General features: G+C 39.8%; 1 protein-coding gene across 1 annotated transcript in view; it reads right to left on the minus strand.

Moving 5' to 3' along the window:
- The window catches only part of LOC118836685 (phosphatidylinositol 3,4,5-trisphosphate 3-phosphatase TPTE2-like), a 73087-nt gene that overhangs the window by 19350 nt on the left and 32941 nt on the right, over window positions 1-20796 (minus strand). Inside the window, exons 11-15 of the mRNA XM_036743903.1 lie at window positions 19630-19711; window positions 19422-19510; window positions 16617-16678; window positions 15023-15103; window positions 10890-10995 (exon numbers count right to left, since the gene is read on the minus strand). Of these exons, the coding sequence (XP_036599798.1) occupies window positions 10890-10995; window positions 15023-15103; window positions 16617-16678; window positions 19422-19510; window positions 19630-19711 (420 nt within the window). The remainder of the gene's footprint in view (window positions 1-10889; window positions 10996-15022; window positions 15104-16616; window positions 16679-19421; window positions 19511-19629; window positions 19712-20796) is intronic.

A 20796-nucleotide genomic window follows, 5' to 3' on the forward strand; every position in this document is an offset into this window, starting at 1 on the left:
TTTGGCCAATTCTGCTTTTTAAAGCATGCTTCTCCTCATTGCCTTTTTGGACCTCTTTTATCATTTGGCCTCGTCTGTTTTTAGGGTGTTGTTTTCTTCAGTATTTTTGTGCATGTGTCTCCTTTACCATGCTATTGACTCATTTTTCATGATTTTCTTGTATCACTCTCATTTCTCTTCCCAATTTTTCCTCTGTCTCTCTTACTTGATTTTCAAAATCCTTTCTGAGCTCTTCCATGGCCTGAGACCAATTCATATTTTTCTTGGAGGCTTTTGACATAGGATCTTTGACTTTGTTGTCTTCTTATGAGTGTGTGGTTTGATCTTCTGTTACCATAGTAACTTTCTATAGCCAGGTTTTTTCCTCCCATTGTTTGCTCATTTTCCCAGCCTGTTACTTGACTTTTAAGTCTTTTGAAGTAGGGCTCTGCTTCTAGGGTGGAGGGCACACTGTCCCAAGTTTCAGGGGGTCTGTGAGGCTGTTTTGTGAGATGCTTCTAGGGACCTGTAAGTTTTCAGTCCTTCCAAGGTGCTATGATCTAAGGAGAGATATTTATTATTCTCCTGGCCTATGCTCTGGTCTGTGAGAGACCACAAGCACTCTTTTCTGCCCTGGAACTGAGAGGAGGGTCCCCCATCCACTGTGGCTTCAAGGTCTGCTATGCTAGGGCTCCTTCTTACCCTGGGACTGCTCCCCAGAACCTGGATCCAGGTATGGGCAAAGCCACAGAGTCCTGCCTCAGTGGTAGCAAAAAGACCCCTGTAATCTCCTTCTGACCAGTTGTTCAACCTCCTTGCCATTGTGGCCTGAGAGCTCTGGAAGTAGCCACTGCCTCTGCTGATTCAGTCACTCCCAATGCCTGCTCCTGGTTTGCTGCGGCTGTGCTGGTGTGGCCTGCACTGGACTGCACTCCTCTCTCACCCTGGAGCAAAAGGCCTTTCCTGCTGACCTTCTAAGTTGTCTTGGGCTAGAAATTTGTTTTGTTCCATCTTTTTGTGGGATCTGCTGCTCTAGAATTTGTTTAGAGCCACATTTTAAAGGTACTTTGAGGGGTTTGGGAGTTAGCTGAGGTGAGTCCCTGCCTTTACTCTGCCATCTTAGCTCTGCCCCTACTTTTGCATTTTTCGAGGCAGCTAGATCACAGAGTAGAGGGAGTGCTGGGCTTGAAGTCAGCAAAACAAGTTCAAATTCAGCCTCAGATACTTAATAGCCATTTGACCCCAGGCAAATCACTTAACCTGTTTGCCCCAGTTTCTTCAATTGTTAAATGAAGATAAAAACAGCATCTAAATCATAGAGTTGTTGTGAGGATCACATGAGATAATATTTGTAAAGTGCTTAGCATAGTGCCTGGCATACAGAAGGTGCTATATAAATGTTTATTCCTTCCCTTCCTTTTTACTTCCAGATAGGGACCTAGTGCCAATTAAACCTGCCCTGTTTAGGCCAAAAAAAAAAAAAATAACAATTAAAAAAAGTCTTCTTCAAAGGAGATTTCACAATTAGCCTTGCTAACATCAAGTTGCAACCATTTAATTGGGAAATTCTTTCCTAAAAAAGTAGTCTAAATGCCTTTTGCTATAATTTAAATTGACTACCTGGATTACCCTTAGTGAAGACGTGGAATGCCTATATCTTGCTGTCCTGTATCAACTGAAAATACTCTCTCTAAAGTCAACAAGGACCTCTCGATTGCTAAATCCAATAGCATTTTCTCAGTCTTCATCCTTCTCCACTTTTCTGCAGTGTTTATGAATCTTATTTACTACCCCTTTTCCCCTATTCCCACTGTGTATACTTTCTTCTCCCAAGGTTTTGATGACACTTGCTATCTCTTTCATGATCCTCTGCCTAAATGTCTTTCCTGGTCTCCTTTGAAGGTTCAGCATACATGTCCTAGACTTCATATGAAGGTGCCTTTTGAAGTCATCAATATTCAGGCTCTAACATACTCACCCAACTTTAAGGGTCCTAGTATACCCTCAAACAAAAGGTACAGTAATGATGAACTAACTCTGTACTGTTGATGTGTTGTAAAGTAAATTTCACTGGTTTTAATTTATTGCAATTACAAACACATTTTTTATAAGTGCTACCAGATGCTAGGAATACAAAGATAAAAAATGAAATCATCTTCAAGAGGTTCTGGTTGACTATTATTTGGTATTGTACTAGAAATGTTAGCTTTAGCAATAAAATAAGAAAAAGAAATCGAAGGAATTGGGCAATGAGAAAATAAAACCATCACTGTTTGCAGATGATATGACGGTATACTTAGAGAATCCCAGAGAATCAGCTAAAAAACTAATTAACAACTTTAGCATAGTTGCAGGATATAAAATAAACCCAGATAAATCATCAGCATTTCTATACGTTACTAACAAAACCCAGCAGCAAGAGACAGAAAGAGAAATTCCATTTAAAATAACTCTGCACAATATATTTGGGAGTCTCCTTGCCAAGAGAAACCCAGGAACTATATGAACACAATTACAAAACACTTTTTACACAAATAAAGTAAGTTCTAAATAGTTGGAAAATTTTCAATTGCTCATAAGTAGGCCAAACTAATACAATAAAAATGGCCATTCTACCTAAATTAATTTGCTTATTCAGTGCCATACCAATCAAATTGCCAAAAAATTATTTTATAGAGCTAAAAGAATAATAACAAAATTCATCTGGAAGAAAAAAAGATCAGATAAAATATCAAGGGAATTAATGAAAAGAAAATGCAAAGGAAGGCGATCTAGCCATACCAGACCTGAAACTATAATATAAAGTGTCAGTCATCAAAACTCTTTGGTACTGGCTAAGAAATAGAGTGGTGGATCAGTGGAATAGATAAGGTACACAAGACACAGTTGCCAATGACTATAGTAATCTACTGTTTGATAAACCCAAAGAATCCAGCTTCTGGGATAAGAACTCACTCTTTAATAAAAACTGCTGGAAAAACTGGAAGACAGTATGGCAGAAACTAGACACAGACCAACATCTTATACCATATACCAAGATAAGATCAAAATGGGTACCTGATTTATGTATCAAGGCTGATACAGCAAGCAAATTAGGAGAGCAATGAATAGTCTATCTGTCATATCCAGGGAAAAAGGAAGAATTTATGACCAACCAAGAGATAGAGAACATTATGAAAGGCAAAATAGATAATTTTGGTTACATTAAATTCAAAAGCTTTTGTACAAATAAAGTCAATGTAACCAAGATTAGAAGGGAAGCAGAAAGCTGGGAAACAATTTTTACAGCCATTGTCTCTGATAAAGGCCTCATTTCTCAAATAGAGAGCTGAATCAAATTTATAAGATTACAAGTCATTCCCCAACTGATAAATAATCAAAGGGTATGAACAGAGAATTTTCAGAGGAAGAAATTAAAGCTCTCTATAGTCATATGAAAAAATGCTTTAAATCACCATTGATTAGACACAGAGATACAAATTAAAACAATTCTGAGGTATCATCTCATATTGGATTAGCTAACATGACAAAGCAGGAAAATGATAAATGTTGGAGAAGATATGGGAAAATTCGAACACTAATGCATTGTTGGTGGAGTTGTGAACTGATCCAACCATTCTGGAGAACAGTTTGGAACTATGCCCAAAGGGCAATCAAACTGTGCATACTCTTTGATCCAGCAATAGCACTACTAGGTCTGTATCCCAAAGAGATCATAAAAAAGAGAAAAGGACCCCCATGTACAAAAATATTTATAGCAGCACTCTTTGTGGTGGCCAAGAATTGAAAATCGATGAGATACCCATCAATTGGGGAATGGCTGAACAAGTTGTGGTATATGAATGTAATGGAATACTGTTGTGCTATAAGAAATGATGAGCAGGTGGACTTCAGAAAAACCTGGAAAGACTTACTGATGCTGAGTGAAGTGAGCAGAACCAGGAGAACACTATACACAGTAACAGCAATATTGTGCAATAATCAACTTTGAAAGCTCTTCTCAGCAATACAATGATCTTAGGTATTTCTAAAAGACTCATGATGGAAAATGCTATATACATCCAGAGAAAGAAATATGGAGTCTGAATGCAGATCAGTGCATACTATTTTCAATTTTTTTGTTTTTTGTTTTGTCTTTCTCATGGTTTTTCCCTTTTGTTCTGATTCTTCTTTCACAACATGATTAATGTGGAAATAGGTTTAATATGATTGTACATGTATAACCTATGTCAGATTGCTTGCTGTCTTGGGCGGGGGGAAGGGAGGTAAGGAGGGAGAAAAAAATTTGGAATTCAGAATCTTGTAAAAATGAATGTTGAAAACTATCTTTACATGTAATTGGAAAAAATAAAATACTATTAAGTGGGGGGAAAAAGAGGTTCTGGCTACACCTTGACAGTAAATTGAATGCCACATTACTATTTAATCAACACATTCCTTTCTTATCCTACTTGAACTGTTTTTTTCATGAAAAGTTTTTTAAAACTTCATTATACATGTCATTTAAAATATAAGTTTATTTGGAGAAGCTTTTTTTGCTGAAATTATATTTATCCCAGTCCCTTAGACCACATACCTCAATAAACCCTAAATGGATATGCAATCTGAATATCATTGAAAAGTAAAAGAAAATAGAAGGAATTGCCTTTGATAATTATCATCTAGGGGAGAATTCTTGACCAAATAAGGGCTGGAGGTGATCATAAGATAAAAAAAACTTTTATGATATTAAAGAGCTGTAGCATAAACAAACACAACAAAAGAACTATCTAATGGGGAAAAAAACCTTGTATTCTGTATTACTGGTAGAAGTTTAAGGTATATATGGACTTGACTCAAATATATAATTAAGAATCTTTCCCTAATGTGTAAGTGGTCAAATAATATGAATAGTTTTCTAAAGAACAATTGCACATCGAAAATGACCAGATCATACAAGCCCAAATCATTTGTTGTGTTTGTCCCTTGTTCTCGGAGAGGACCATGACATCATGGAAATGATGATACGACCTGCAGTTGACTTTGATTTGAGTAGGGGAGGGCTGTGCAAAGTCATCAGCCTCACTTTCTCCTTCAGAGCCATCTGGGTTCAGTGGCCAGATATTTATTAGGATGACTGGAGATAGCCCAGGATGTAATAGGAGACCCTGGCCCTTTTAAGCTAAGTCCTTTTCAGGTTCTCCCTCTGAGTGAGGTTACGCTCATTTTTAAGTGAGGACTATTCACTGAATGGATGTTACCTCACTCAAAGCTCAAATCATTAATAATAAGAGAAATGTAAATTAAAATAACTGCAGTTTTACTTCACACACGGCAAACTGGCAAAGTTAACAAAAAATGGGAAGTCAATGTTGGGGGGTTTGTGGAAAGATAGACATGGAAGTGATTGTTGCTGAAACTGAATTGGTACAATTGTTTTGGATATCAATGTGAAATTTAGAAAGTAAAGCTCATATCCATTGACTCAGAAATATGATGTGCCTGGGGTATCAAACAGAGAAACAAAAATCCCATATATACCAAAATATTCATAGCAGTATTCTTAGCAAAACGCTGGAAACAAAGTAGGTACCCACCGACTGAGAAATATCTGAATAAACTGTTGTGTGTGAATGTAGCAGCATATTGGACTAGGCTCTGAAGATATAAAGAGAAAAACAAGATAGTCTCTGACCTCAAGTTTATATCAGGGGTGGGAAACCTGCAGCCTCAAGTGACTGAATCCAAACTTCACAGAATAACTCCCCTTAATGAGAAGATTTGTTCTGTAAAACTTGGACTCAGTCAAAGGGCCCCACTTGAGGCCCTAGAAGGTCACGTGTGACCTTGAGGCTGCAGGTTCCCCACCCCTGGTTTATATTCTAAAGACAAAGACAATATGCATATATGTCAGTTTATATTTTATATAAACATTTAAGGAAATCTTAGGAGGAATCAGTTAGTGAACTAGAATATTCTAATACATGCCAGGCATTGTGCTTTCTGCAGGGAATATAGGTACAAAGAATAAAACAATCCCTACTCTCAGAGAATTTGCATTTTAATGAGGGAGACAATAAGCACATATAAAATATATACAAATATATTTTATAAGTATAAATTTAAAAATACAAATATACACAAAGCAGTTAAGTACAAGGTAGTTTAGGAAGGAGGGCACTTGCAACTGAGCAGATCAAAAAAAGGCTTTATGTGGAAATAATGCTTGAGCTTTGGTACGAAGGAAGAGAGAAATTCTATGAGGCAGAGGAAGGGGGTGTGTTCCAGGAACGTGGAATAGCCGATGCAAAGGTATGGAGAAGTTAAACAGAGCGCTGTGTGTGAGCAACAGTGTGTGAAGCAAGTTTGGCTGGAATGCAGAATATGACAAAGAGGAATAGTGTCTAATGAGGCTGAATGAATGAATGCCACGTTAATGAAGCACTTACTATGTGAAAAGCACTGTACAGCCAACCACTGCGGGTACACATAGAAAAAGTAAGACAGTCATTGCTCTCAAGAAGTTCACATTGGGATGAGGGAAGCATCATGTGTGGAAGGTTTCAGCTGCAAATCAGCCAGGAAGGTTCCATGGTCCTTTGGTGCAGTGGCACAGTAGATGATAGTACCTCTTCTTGTCCTACTCATGGATAAAACCATATCAATTTCTGATACCGTACCATCTGACAGCACCAAAGGTTGTCAGCCCTGTGAATGGCAGTTGGTTGGCAATGGCTGGGTTGGTCCTGTCTTCTCCACCAGAGCTTGTCAGCCCTGTGAATGGCAGTTGGTTGGCAATGGCTGGGACGGTCATGTCTCCTCCACCAGAGCTTGTCAGCCCTGTGAATGGCAGTTGGTTGGCAATGGCTGGGTTGGTCCTGTCTCCTCCACTAGAGCTTGTCAGCCCTGTGAATGGCAGTTGGTTGGCAATGGCTGGGATGGTCCTGTCTCCTCCACCAGAGTTGCTTCCTTAGATGATGACTATGAGAGATGGGCTGGAAGTGCCGGTCTATAAGGTTCTGCCGCTGCCAGATTTTCTGTGTTTATCTGTCTGTTGGCAGCAGCTGTCTAGCAGCTCCTCCTGGGGTTGTTGTTGTTTTTAAGGATAGGAGAGACTGGGAGTGTTTATCGTTGCTTGTCCTTGGTGCTCAAAGAGGACCAAAGTGACATCATGATGTCAGGGTCAATATACGGTATGTCCAGCTGTAGCTGATCAAACCAAAATGAGGTCAGAAGGCTTTTCCACAGGTCAGGCACAAATAGTTTTTATGACCTTTTGGGATGGAAATGTCTATTGTAGCAGAAATTTACAAGGCAGAGAGAGGGTCCACAGATCATACAGAAGCTAAGTGAAATCTTCCAGGTTATACGGCAAGAGGAGGTTATCCTCCAGGAGTTCAAGGAAGCCTCACCATCTCTACTAAAGGAAAAGGAAATAGGTGGTCCTGTGACAATCACAGGGAGTTCTCTCTCTTAGTTGACAACAAGATTTTTGCCAGAGTCCTCCTTAATAGTCTGATCCTTACCTGGAAGATGGACATCTACCTGAGAGTCAGCGTGGCTTCAGAAAGGGCCAAGGAAGAGTCGATACAGTGTTTGCTGCAGACAACTCCTGGAGAAATTCCAGGAGCAGAACAGAGATCTGTACACAACATTCATCCATCTGACCAAGGCCTTTAAGACTGTCAGTCATGAGAACTTGTGGAAGATCAAGGCAAAATTTGGTTGCCCAAAGTTCTTCAGTATTGTACACTAGTTCCATGATGGCATGCATGTACAGGTTCTGGATAATGGATGATGCTCTCGCACTTTCCCAGTAATAGGAGTGTTTAAAGCCAGAAGGGAAGGAATTAGTTGATAAGGGAGCTGTGGAAAATTGGAAACAAGGCGGATGATTGGAGGGGATCAAGTGCACATGAAGAAGGTTTGTTCTTGGCAAAGAGAAAGGCCGTACCATTGTCAGAAATGGAGGAAAGGAAGAGAGAGGGCAAGAGGATGTCAAAGTGTTTTTGAGATGAAGAGGAAGGGAGAAGAGAGAGTTTATGTTGAATGACCTCAAATTTTTCAGTAATTAAGAGGCAACTTCCTCAGCTGAAAAAAAAAGGAGGAAGTATGGGAGACTTGAGGAGGGAAGAGAAGGTTTAAAATGGTTTTTATGAGGAGCAACATAGAAAACCAGTTATCTCCTTGCTGCGGTGAGGACCCAGGTGAGGTTGGATGACATGAATTTGTCATCCAGTCAGTATGGCCATGGGACTTCCTGCACTTTCATTCAACTGATCACGAGTCGATGTGGAGAAGGTGGATGGTAAGAGTAATTTATGGCTGAAGTTTAGCAAGAGAAGGGCAGCAACAGCATCCAAGGTGGCAAGGGATCCAAGTTGAAATGTCTGACTACTGAGTGAAGAGTGTACACTCCAAAAGAAAGCTAAGTCAGAGCAGGGGGAGTGGTCTAAGAAAGCACTAGGGAATGGATGGAATGGGTGTCTCAAGGGCAAAGAACAGATGTAGGGATGGTGAGGCATAGGGGGAAATGAAATGATAGGAGATTATGATCAAATCAAAGAATATCAAGAGTCTCTAATTAGGGAATTGTTCGTAGTGGCAACACCTAGTGGGTGGCCATCCCTGTTGTGTGGCTGAGGTGGAGTGAAGGAGTAGGTAATGGGACTTAAGCAGACTTGAGAAAATGGGAGGTTAGGGAGTTTGAAGGAGCATCAACATGGAGGGTGACAACTGTCTGATGGTAGGGGTTGGGGTGGGAGTGATCAAGGAAAGCTTCGTGCAGAAGGTTGCACTTGAGCTGAGACCTGAAGTCACCCAGGGATTAGAAGAAGCTGAGAGGAGGAAGAAGTGCATTCCAGTCATAGGACACAGCCAAGGAAAAGGCACAGAGGATGGAGATGGAGTGTTGTATGTAAGGAAGAGCCAGGTTGGCAGGAATGTAAAGTATATAGAGAGGGTCATTCTGTAATAAAGCTAGAAAGGTAGAAAAGGAGACTTGGTTGTTAAGAGCCTTTTTTGATCTTAGGAGTTTACTGGGGGTGGGGCAGCCACATGGTGACACTAATGCTTTAGGAAACTCTCTTTGGCAGTGTCCGGAGGCCAGGCTGTAGTAAGGAGAGGTTTGATACCATCTCTTAGTCATTGCCTTTCTTGCTGCCCCACCCTCTTGCTCTGAGAGACTTAACCTTCTCACCTCCAAAATTCCTACCCTGTAGCCCCACCCAGGCCACACTGATTATGTAGCCCATCAAACAGCCCAAAACTAAAACATTCCCCCCTCAAATGAAACTGAACATTCCATAGTTATGAAGACCAAACTTGGTCCTGAAGGCAAGATGACACAATGGTGGGGTTCTACGGGTGTGGAATATTCAGACTCAGTGTGTTGATTAGCTTTGGTTTTTTTTTTTTTTGTTTTCTCTTTCATTTTTATTCTTTGTTACAAGAAGTAGTTCACTGGTAGTTCACAAGGTATATTCAAAAATAAAAGTGATACAAAACAAATGTATAAAAAAAACCTGAAAGCTAATTTTAAAAATTCTAAACTTAACCAAAAAAGAACATTTTCATATAGCAATCACCTATGCCACACCCATAAATGAACTGGGTGGGGGTGGGGACAGTTTTCTCCAAGGCCAGGGAAAAATATATTCTACTCACTCCTTTAAACTGAAGCCAATTATCCTCTCTGGAGAACGTCCCTTCCAGTTTGTGGGAGCGGGGTATTTTTGCACCTCTGTTACACCTTCTCGGTAAATATCCTTTTGTCATAGCTAATTGACATCAGCTGGCTGATTAATATTGGGGAGCACATTGAAAGGGGGATTGTGAGTGACAGTACTAGAAAATACATCAGCTCCTTGGGGAGAACCCCGAGGTGGGTAGCAGTCAACCCTCCTCTTTGGGGATCCAACTTTCCAATGGAAATGGACGTTGGGAGAGGGAACTTGGAAAGGGAGCCACATTTACAAAGTTGTTACTGTATACATTGTTCTCTTGGTTCCGCTCACTTCATTTTGTTTGTAAGGGTCTTCCCAGGTTTCTCTAAAATCACCTCTTTCAGGGCAGCTAGGTGGTGGAGTACCAGCCCTGCAGTCAGGAGGACCTGAGTTCAAATGTGACCTCAGATACTTGACACATACTAGCTGTATGACCCTGGGCAAGTCACTTAACCCCAAATGCTTTGCCTTCCCCCCTCCAAAAATAAAATAAAATATAAAATCATCTCTTTCATAATTTCTAAGGCACAATAATATTCCATTATACTCATTGCCATAATTTGATCAGTCATTACCCAATTCATGGGCACTCCCTTTGTTTCTGGTTCTTTGCTACAACACAAAGAGCTGCTAGAAATAATTTTGTGTCATGCATAGAGCATACTATACTATATACCATGTACTATAGAGCAGCATAGTGCATGTATGACTAGCCTTGGAGTTCTCAAGACCAGTGTTCAAGTCTGGTCACTGACACATAATTAACTTTGTGACCATGGGAAAGTTATTGAACCACTTGAACTCCTTAACTCCAGGCACACTGTAAGTGGCAAATGAGTCTGTATACACTGGTGGAAGGAGTTTCCTTACCATGAATTCTCTACACAAACAAAATCAATTTTTTTTTGGTGAAGTAATCAGGGTTAAGTGACTTGCCCAGGGTCACACAGCTAGTAAGTGTCAAGTGTCTGAGGCTGGATTTGAACTCAGGTCCTCCTGACTCCTGGGCTGGTACTCTATCTACTGCACCACCTAGCTACTCCTTAACTAATATTTATTTAGCTATGTACACTATGTATAGTGCATGCACATATATACAAATGCACATACATGAACACATATATAAATATAGAACATATTTGTAACCACATTCAAACAATAAGATTTTTCTCTTTCCTAGCCTTCAGTTAAATTAAACATACTTACCTCGAATTGAATAAATAGTGATGGATTTTATGCTGAGTATTTTCCTTTGAGGGATAACCCAATGGTACTTGTTCTTTATCAGGGCAAAATATTCAACATATCTGCTCTGTAATGCAAGAGACAAGTCCATGTAAGTGAAGAAAGTCTAAAATTTTAAGCCATTCCCAGTTTCTCTACAAGTAACCTAAGTCTTAGCAAGCGAGCATTTATAGATCAAACACCTTGAAATTTTTAATAAGCACAATGGGAAGCTACAAGGAAGAAAATAATCTTTGCCTTCTGAGAGGTTTATGATCAATGGGAGAGATGACAAGAAAGAATAAACATAAGTGAAAAATACATGTAGTGTTGTTTGTCCTTTGTTCTCAGAGAGGACCAATGGCATCACGAGGGTGATATATTGACTTACCCATGAATTGGATTTAAGTGAGGCAATGCTGTGCAAAGTTGTCAGCCTCACTCTTTCCTCCAGAGTCATCAGAGTCCAGTGGCAAAACCTGAGGCTAGACAACTGGAGATGGCCATCGATGAAGGGGTTGGCCTTGGTCTTTCTAAATTAAGGTCTTTCCCAGGCCTCAGTTTATCTCTGACAATGCCCATTCAATGACTAAAGACTAGGTAAGAATTTAGACAAAAGATGGCCAAATTTACCACCACAAAAATATCAGTTTGGGAGGGGAAGACCCTCAGAGTTTCTGGCCAGAACAGAAAATAATTGCTATTTACACTCACTCTAAACCATAAAAATCTAAATAATAAATCTTACAGGCTTGGGCTGGGTCTGTTATTGCCCTTTCAATGAAAGCCACAGTGATTTGGGTTTAAATATCAACAGAAACATGGAAGTATATATACAACTAGTTATATGACGACTAAGGCTTACTGAAGGGTCTGAAATGATGGAAGGCTGGTGAGATTAGCCTGAAAACTCTTTTACCAGCTAAATGGTAAGCAAAGTTTTGAAGAAGAAGAAAGGATGGTTAAGTAACGAAGAGCAAGTGTCCCAGAAATGTGAAACTTATATAGTTAAAGATTCGGAAAAAGGGGTAACAAGGTTTATATCACTTCCTAACTCTTCCCCCCGTCTACAGTATTTCTGCTGTTCCAACCCAACTGTGGTTTCATTCTGTCAGTCCAGCATAGATAGGCATTCTCTCTCTGTCCCTGACTCCTCCTTTCACCTCCAGTGATTTATCTACCACTGAGAAGTATGCATTGATCCATTTAATCGCAGAGCTCCAGCACTCATGTGAGGGAGCACTGGTAGAAATCCATTTACAGTTATCCCTTCTACATCATGGGAATTAGGGGTATGGTACCCCCACGATTTGGAAAATACCTATGAAATTTTTTGGCCCTCCATTCCAGAGAAGTCTAAATTATTATGGTAAAATATGTTGATATGATACAATACTATACATACATTTTATGCATCTCTGTGTTTCTAAACTTTTTCTGTGTTATCTGCTGGCCTTTGTGTGTCATCTGTGGTTTCCACAAAACTCCCCCAAAATTGCCATTTAATTTGTTATGCTGACCCACAACATATCAAAACCGCAATGGGGAAAGTTGCAATGTGGAAGGGATAAGTGTAATTGTTTTTAGTATTAGCCCAAGTATCAGCACTTCTGCATTTGGTACCAGCCTATGGGATGATACCAAGAAAGTGGGGCGATCAGTAGCAAACTCCAGCACAAGGCTAGCTGCCACCGGGATGCAGACCCTCTTCAGCTCATACCTGGGCCATTACTATTTTCCCTCACTCAAGTCTCTCTTCACTCAGATGTCAAAGGGAACTTCCTAAAGCTCAGGACTGACCGTGTCACCCTGTTACTCCAATAAACTTTGGTGGCTTCCTATTACCTCCAGGATCAATAAAATTGGTTGTTTGGAATTTATAAAGTCCTTCACAACCTGGTCCCCTACCTTCCTAGTCTTCTTATACTTTCCTCCCCTACATGCACTCCATGATTTGGCTACTAGTACTGACCTAATGGCTGTAAGTCACACATGATGCTTCTTTTTCCAACTCTACCAAATCATACTGGCTGTTTCCCAGACCTGGAACAGTCTTCATTCTCATTTCATACTTGTGGCTTCCTTATTATCGTTTAAGGCTAAATTTAAATTCTACTTTCTGCACATCTTTCTCCTTCTCTGTCTCCCACCTCACCCAGGCTAATGCCTTCCCAGGGTAACTACCTTCCATTTATAATGTATAGATGTGTTATGTACATAGATATCTGTAGGCTGTGTCTTTTTTAAAAGTATCAACAAAGTTGTTGCTTTTTTTTATATCTCTAATACTTAATAGCATATTGCTTAGCAAAAGGTAAGTTCTGAGTAAAATTCTCATTGATTGACTGAGTTGTTTGGCTATATAGTAATAACCCTGGTGCCATTATGCCAGGGATGAACTGTTCTAGAGACCAAATGCCAACAGGCAGAATCCTAGCCCCTGGGCATTCTGCTTAGAGGCCTGGAATCTTTATTGCTGTTACTGTTATTTTTGCTTTGGATCTCCTTGTTGTAATGGCAAGCAGGGGTGGGACTTTTTGCTGTTTTTTCTTTTGGAGCACTTCTCAGCACTAAGGCAATCAAATGCCTTTGAGTCTTGTCTTTGTTTCAATCAAGAGTCTTTGAATGACCTGCTTCAGTCACAAGAAAGCCTAAGTCACATGAGTTTGAGTCACACGGTTGTGATACCCTCTGTGGGCTGACCCTGAAGAAGTTTGTATATATTCTGAGCATTTTGCTTTGGGGGCTCGCTCATTGGAAGAGCGTTCATGTGATTTGGCCAGACGTGACTCTGGGTAGCTGTTAAGGAGGCTCGCCCCTCCCCCAGCCCCGGCTTTGAAAACCCAGATGTTGGTGCTTCTCTCTCTGGTAACTATGTATGTATTGCTATGGACAGACAGCTAGAAGCCCTGTCTGCTGATTTGTGTTATTTGCTCTGTTTATATAATTTCTGTTTGTGTTTTCTCTGAAATCAGGGTGCTGACTTTTGCTTTGAACTAAGTGATGATATATATGTGTGTGTGTGAGTGTGTGTGTGTATACGTATATATGCATATATATGTATATGCATATATATACACATACATACATATATATACATATGTATATGTGTATATATGTATACACACACACATATATATATGTTTAATTAAAGTGATATTGTAAACCCCTTAAAGTCATTTTCCTTAGAAAAGCAGATCAAAGAACCTGTGCTAGCAGCCCTCCTGTGTGCTGGTGTTATTGGCCTTACACCTCCACAGCTGCAAGCAGCATTGTTGTTACACTTATCTCACTCAGGTTGAAGGTGTAGAGTAGGGGTGGGGAACCTGCAGCCCCGAGGCCACATGTGGCCATAGGTCCTCAAGTGAAGCCTTTTGACTGAGTCCAAGTTTTACAGAACAAGTCCTTTTATTAAGAGGACTTGCTCTGTGAAGTTTGGATTCACTCAAAGGGCCACACTTGAGGACCTAGAACGCCACATGTGGCCTCAAGGCTGCAAGCTCCCCGCCCCTGATATAGTGGCCACTCTTGGTCCTAATCCCAATAGAAGCTTTAACCTACTCTACTTTTCTAACCTGAGGCTATTTATCCCTTCTTAGGTAGCCTGCTAGTTCTCTGCTTCTAGGGGCTCACCATATTGGTGTTGGACATATGTGTGAACATCTGATTGGCTTTAGCCCTACTACAACTCAGAATTTCCCAGCTCAAGTGATCCACTAGCCTCAGTGTCCCCAGCAGTAGGGGCCACAAGCAATTGTCCAGTCATATCCAGTGGGGTATGGAATTTTTAGAATTTACCCTGCCTTCTTTCAGGATGATAACTCAACCATAGCACTTTAAAATGTGATTCTTGTAATGTGGAAGACAGGCTAGGTATTCGGGGAAAACTTGGTCGCGGAAGTCACCAAAAATCGATTTAAAAAAACCTCCAGAGTTCTCTATCTTGCCACCGTCTAAAGGGTAAAGACCACTGCTACCTATTATCGATCAAGGGATGATCAAATTCACTAATATTGTTGAATTTCTAAGGGATAGTAATAGTTTAAAAAAAAACCAACTGGTTATTTTTCGTAGCCCCTTTCCTAGAAGGCCTATCCTTTGTTTTAAAAACTCACCTGTGAAGGAGTTTCTACTCCCTGATATTTGGAGCTGGAAGCTGTATCTGTTCTTCTCTTTCCAAAATATTCCAAGCTCTCCTTCAGAGAAAAAAAAGAAAAAATTCAAACAAGTCTCAACCAGGTAGGTACCAAATGGGTCTCATTGTCGTTTACTTAGTTTACTCATTAAAACACACTTAAGGTTTCTTTCTTTTTTTCTTTTTTCTTTTTCCTCTCTCTCTCTTTCTTTCTTTTTAACTTAAGGTTTCTAATGGAACTAATGACACCTCTGTTACACTGGTCGATGTTGTTTGAGCTGAGGCTATGTGAATTTAGAGTTCCAGAACACATATGTTTGATGGGGCACCCCAAATCCATATCCTTCTTCTTTCTCAATCTCATTTAGAAACCATTTAATCCATGTATTTCTGTAAATGTCACAATAAGAATCTTAGGAGCAGAGTTAATTTGGGGGTGGGTAGCAACAGCTCTGGTTTATATAACACCTGTAAGGATGCCTATAGATCTTCATAGATTTAATTTTTTATTTAATTAGTTTTAATGTCATCTTTTGTGCTATAAAGGCGATGAACTGTTATCTTCATTTTACTGGAGAGGGGAAAGTGTTAATGTGTCTAAGTAGCAGAATTTAGAATATAACCCACAGATCCTGGCACCTGTTTTCCTCATTTGGAGAGAGGCATTGGTCTCTCCAAAGACAAATCTTATTCAAGCACCATAGAACGTAGGGAAAGAGGCAGGCAGCAGGGTATATATTCATAGAGAGCTGGCCTCAGTGTCAATAAGATGTGGCAGCAAGGTGGTACCGTGGTGCACAAAGCACCAGTCCTGGAGGTAGGAAGAACTGCATTCAGATTTGGCCTCAGACACTTACTGGCTATATTACCTTAGGCAACTCACTTAACTTTTGCTTCCTTCCATTTCCCCCTCTGTAAATGAGAACAGTAATGACACTTACCTCTCAGGGTTGTTGTGAGGGTAAAATGAGGTGCTTTTGTCATCAGCTGCCAGGACATGTGGTTTATGGTCTAAATCCTGCTGTTTACTTGTAGAATTTAGAAACATCAGTACGTCCCCCTCTCCAGTGAAATGAGAACAATGGCTCATCCACCTCCCAAGATTAAAAGATGACATTAAGACTAATATAAAATGCTTAGCACAGTACCTGGCATCACGTTGGCACCATTTAAATGATAGCAATGATAATGCTCACCATGATGATGTGGGTTCAAGACTTGCCCATGACACGTATTGGCTGTGTCACCCTGGACGAGTTACTTAATTTCACAGTGTCCTAGGCAAATCTTTAACACTATAAATTGCAGAGCAGGTACCCATTTTCATTGGTAGGTAGAATTTCTTCACTAGGAAATCCTTGTACCAATGAAATTATAGCTCTGGTTTAAAAAAAAAAAGAATCTTAAGAGTTGAAAGGTACCTTAGACATCACATATTCAACTTCCCACCTAAGTGCTATAACTCAAATAATAATCTTAATAGCATCTAATCTCTATCAATGGTTTTTCAGGCCTGGTAAGCTCTATCTAAATAATTAGCACAACAACGTAGTACTTATTAATATATTTCATACCTTTGCAGTATCAAAATGTTCACTAGCAATAAGCCAAATACAGATCATAGTTCCAGTCCTACCTGGAAAAGAAATTAGATGACCATTGCTCAACAGATAGGACAATTTTATTATTGACAGCCACTTACAAAGTTTATAACCAGAATTTGTTCTCTCTCAACCTAAAAATATGTATCCAAGACAACGTCCTTCAGAAATAATCAAACATTTCACAGACTTGAACTTGTGTCCAGCCTTCAGGCTTCTAACTCATCATTTCCCCCAACTAAGACCTAACAAGAAGAAGAACCACAATAGCATTTTTTATAGCATTTTAAGATTTGCTTTTATTGTAAAGACTGTCCCAAAGTTCTCAGTGTGGTTTTAGGCTCTAATAACTTTTAATCTTTAAGTTAATTGGCTTTAATAACTTTAAGCCTTTATGTTAGTAAAGCCTAAATCTGCACTGAGACCTTTGGGACACCCTGTTTTTCAATTTGTATTATAATCATTTGTGTTCTGGCCTTATTTTTCCTAATGGTGTAAGCTCCTGGAGCAAACAGGCCATTTCTTAATCGTTTTTCTACGAAACACATTGTTTGCCAGTGTGTTTCACCGGCACTGTGTTTCAATGGACACTGCTTAATATTTGTTTGATAAGTTGAAATGAACCTGCTTGGTCAGATATAGTTCAATTCTACAATATGCTCAAGAAGGGCTGATGGGAAGAAGGGAAAGCACTTTTCTGTTTGATCTCATAGAAGCTTCTTATCTACAGCTAAAGAGCTCTATGACATCATGCTTGGCACCTGGCTTAAGTGGCTGACAGTTGAGGTTCCATCTCAAGTATCATGCTATAAATATCTATGAAGAGTTACTTAAAACCCTTTAAGAAATGGAATGGGGAGTAGTACTGTCCTCATGTACCACATGCCAAAATTCTCCTTGTTCCAGGATGATAGACGCATGGTTCCATGTTTCATCTGAGTATAATGTGTTACCATTGAATGACATTTTGAGTTCTAGGAAAGCCTAAATCTTTACTGACTATATTTAAACCAGAAAAAAAATAAAACCAAAATCCCAAAACCCCAATTAAATACCTGTTATGTACAATAGGAAATTCAAAGAACAGCTCCTTCTTCAAGGACCTCGCTTTCTAGTTCCTCAAACTACCTTATTATGTGAAAAGTTAAGCAATAAAATACTTAAATAGCATATGTGTAATTGCTGTATGACCTTCCCAGAAAATACAAGGATTCAAAAGAAAAAGAGGTCACTTTAGGCCAATATGGCTAGGAAGAACTTTACTTGGTCTTCCATGATGGAATTGGAGCCAGGTAGGATTTGAATTGATGTGTCATAGGAAATGTGAGAAATGGAATTGAGCATTACTGTCCAAGTCAGCGATAGAGGATAGAGAGGACTGGACTTGTGGTTTCATTAAGTAGGGAGCCCCCTTTTCTAATTGTAATGGCAACCACACTGACATACCTAGGATGGCTGCTAGCACAGGTTCTTAGATCTGCTTTACTAGGAAAGACAGCTGTTTCAGGGGTCAACAATCTTCTTAAATTACATAAAATACAAACAGAGAAAATACAGAGTAGAGAAAAAAAGACCAACAGGCAGGGCTCTACTGCCCGAATCAAAGCAAAACTGCTATATACTTTACTTCTACCACTGAATCAAGAGAGCCTTTACCTCTGAGCGGTTGGGGAGCTCTGAACATATGGCCAGAGTCTCAACCAGGGAATCACAAGGTCCTTCTCGTAAGTGAGCCTCCAGAGCAAAAGCTTACCTCTTGGAATATATATTCTTTGAGCTAATAGGCTCAGAGCCAGAACCCTCCTGACTCAGTACCTAATTAGAAATTAGCGAAAGGTGTGTAAGCCCTCCTCCAAGCAAGCAAGCTTCCCTTAGTGGGCTCCACATGGGGCCTGTTGATGGGCAGGCAAGATCTTATTCCCCATTAACCTTACACGAATGCAGATCAGAACCTTCTCTGCAACTTAGAGTCTGAGAGAGCTGCTTAGAGCTGTTATTGTTTGTCCTTCATTTTTAAAGAGGACCGATGACATCACAGGGCGATGTCTTGAGTTACATGTGAATTGAATTTAAATGAGGTAGAGTTGCACAAAGTCATCAGCCTCACTCTCTCTTCCAGAGTCATTGAAGTCCAGTGTCAAGACAAAAAGTCGGGGCTACTGGTGATGGCCTGGGATTCAGTAGATGACCTTGGCATCTGCTTCAGCCATCTTCATGGCTCTTGGAACATACTTGGAGCCCTGAGGACGTAAAAGATATGCCCAAGGTCTCATAGTCAGTGTGTGCCGGGGGTGGGTTGAACACAGGTTCTCCTGACTTTGAGGCCAGATCTCTATCTATTATGATGTGCTTCCTCTCTGTTGTCTGTGATTTTTTTTTAAATGCTTTTATCAGTCTGTAAGACCTCCATGTCCACAAACAAAATTTCTCAGATGTATTTCAAATACATTAGCCAACTTAGAGCACTCTTGTTATGTTCCCTCTGGAATAGAAAGTGTCTGATTTTCAAATATTAGGACACACACAGGTTTCTTGTACCTAATTCCCACCTTGCTTATTGGAGATTCATCTGACTAGGAAAAAGGACTAAAGATGCATTTCACGTCTTGATAAGAATAGGGAGAAGGGGCTGGAGGAGCATAGTTTTTCCTTGGTCTGAGTTCATAATTCTACATGGAGAGACTATGACATAGAAATTCACTTAAAGCCTCTTTTTCTTTCACTTGATGATCAGCACAGCTAAAGAAGCTGAATCTAAGAGACAGAGAACAGTATTACCTTTGCCTCCCATACAGTGAACTACTATGATATTTTCTGGATCCTCTTCCATCCATTCAAATACACTGTCCACAAATTTCAGCATATCACTGGTTAAAAGCAAATGATTTTTAGTTGAATAGAAGTATTATTTTGAAAAATCAAGACCCCTCCACACTCCTCCTCCCCAATATTCCCTCTCCCTCAGTAAACTTGGCATACAACCTACATTATGGTGGGAACATTGTGATCATCAATAGGGAATCTTTCTACCCTGTTATGGAAGTATGAATGGTCATAGGTTCTCTCACCTAAAACAGATAACAGAAGTCAAACTTATACATCAAACTAACATATCCAGCTTACATCAAAGTTTGGGTTTTTTTTTAACTTTTATGCTCAAAATTTATTTTGGGAATTTGCATTTTTGAAATGGTACTAGCAGAAGATGCTGAAGAGGACTGCATTTGAACAATATTAGTCATAATAACAATACTTTACCACTCTCTTCAAATACTAGTAGTCTTCTATTCCAAGAAGCTCAAGGTACTATAGGTGCGTTACAATGGACCATAGGCTTTCAGGGCCCTTTCTAGCCTTGACATTAGCAGACATACAAAAATGGCAGTTCATTTAGCCCACCTAAGAATTTGCTCACATAAAGAACTCTATCCAAGAATAGTTGCACCTTCCCTGAAGGAAAGTCTGAGACTTTAGGAACATAACAATAGTAGCAGCATTAGGAGCCCAATTATGCCCTGAGGTCAAAACCTTGACATACAAAACCTCAGCAAATGGCCCATGGACCTATGACAGAGGTAAATACAGCTGATCAAAGGATAGGAGCAAGAAAAATATACTCATCTATCTGAATTCTCAGGGAAAAAAAGTGCAAAGGTGGTCTCAAGCCTAATTCTAACTGATTTATCCTTGCATAAGAATCACCATGGAGACGGGGATTTCTCTGACCCCTCCCCCAATGTATTCCAGTTCCATGATATCAATGGGTAGGTGATTTTGAGAAAACTTCTCCATCTGGGATATGTGAGAGTTTACATTTCCATGGCGATTCTGATGCAGACATACATAGGCTTCACCTAAAAAAAAAATTCCAGAAGGATCATTCCCTATCATTAAAGAGGCAGAGTAGAGTAGAAAGAGAATTGAGTTGCAAGTCAGGAGACCTGGATTCTAGTCCTAGATTGCTGTGTCATCTTGCACAAGTCCTTTTATTCCTCTGCGTCTCAGTCTCCTTTGTGGTTAAAACTGGTGTGTTCCATTTAATGATATTTAAAGTTTCCTCCAGCTTTAAAAGTTTGCAAGTCTTTAATAAGATAATTTTTCTTATATCCCTTATGTTCTTTCCTTTTTATAATATTTTGATTCAACATGAACC

The sequence above is a fragment of the Trichosurus vulpecula genome, chromosome 2 (genome assembly GCF_011100635.1).
Source record: "Trichosurus vulpecula isolate mTriVul1 chromosome 2, mTriVul1.pri, whole genome shotgun sequence".
Taxonomy (NCBI): Eukaryota; Metazoa; Chordata; class Mammalia; order Diprotodontia; family Phalangeridae; genus Trichosurus; species Trichosurus vulpecula.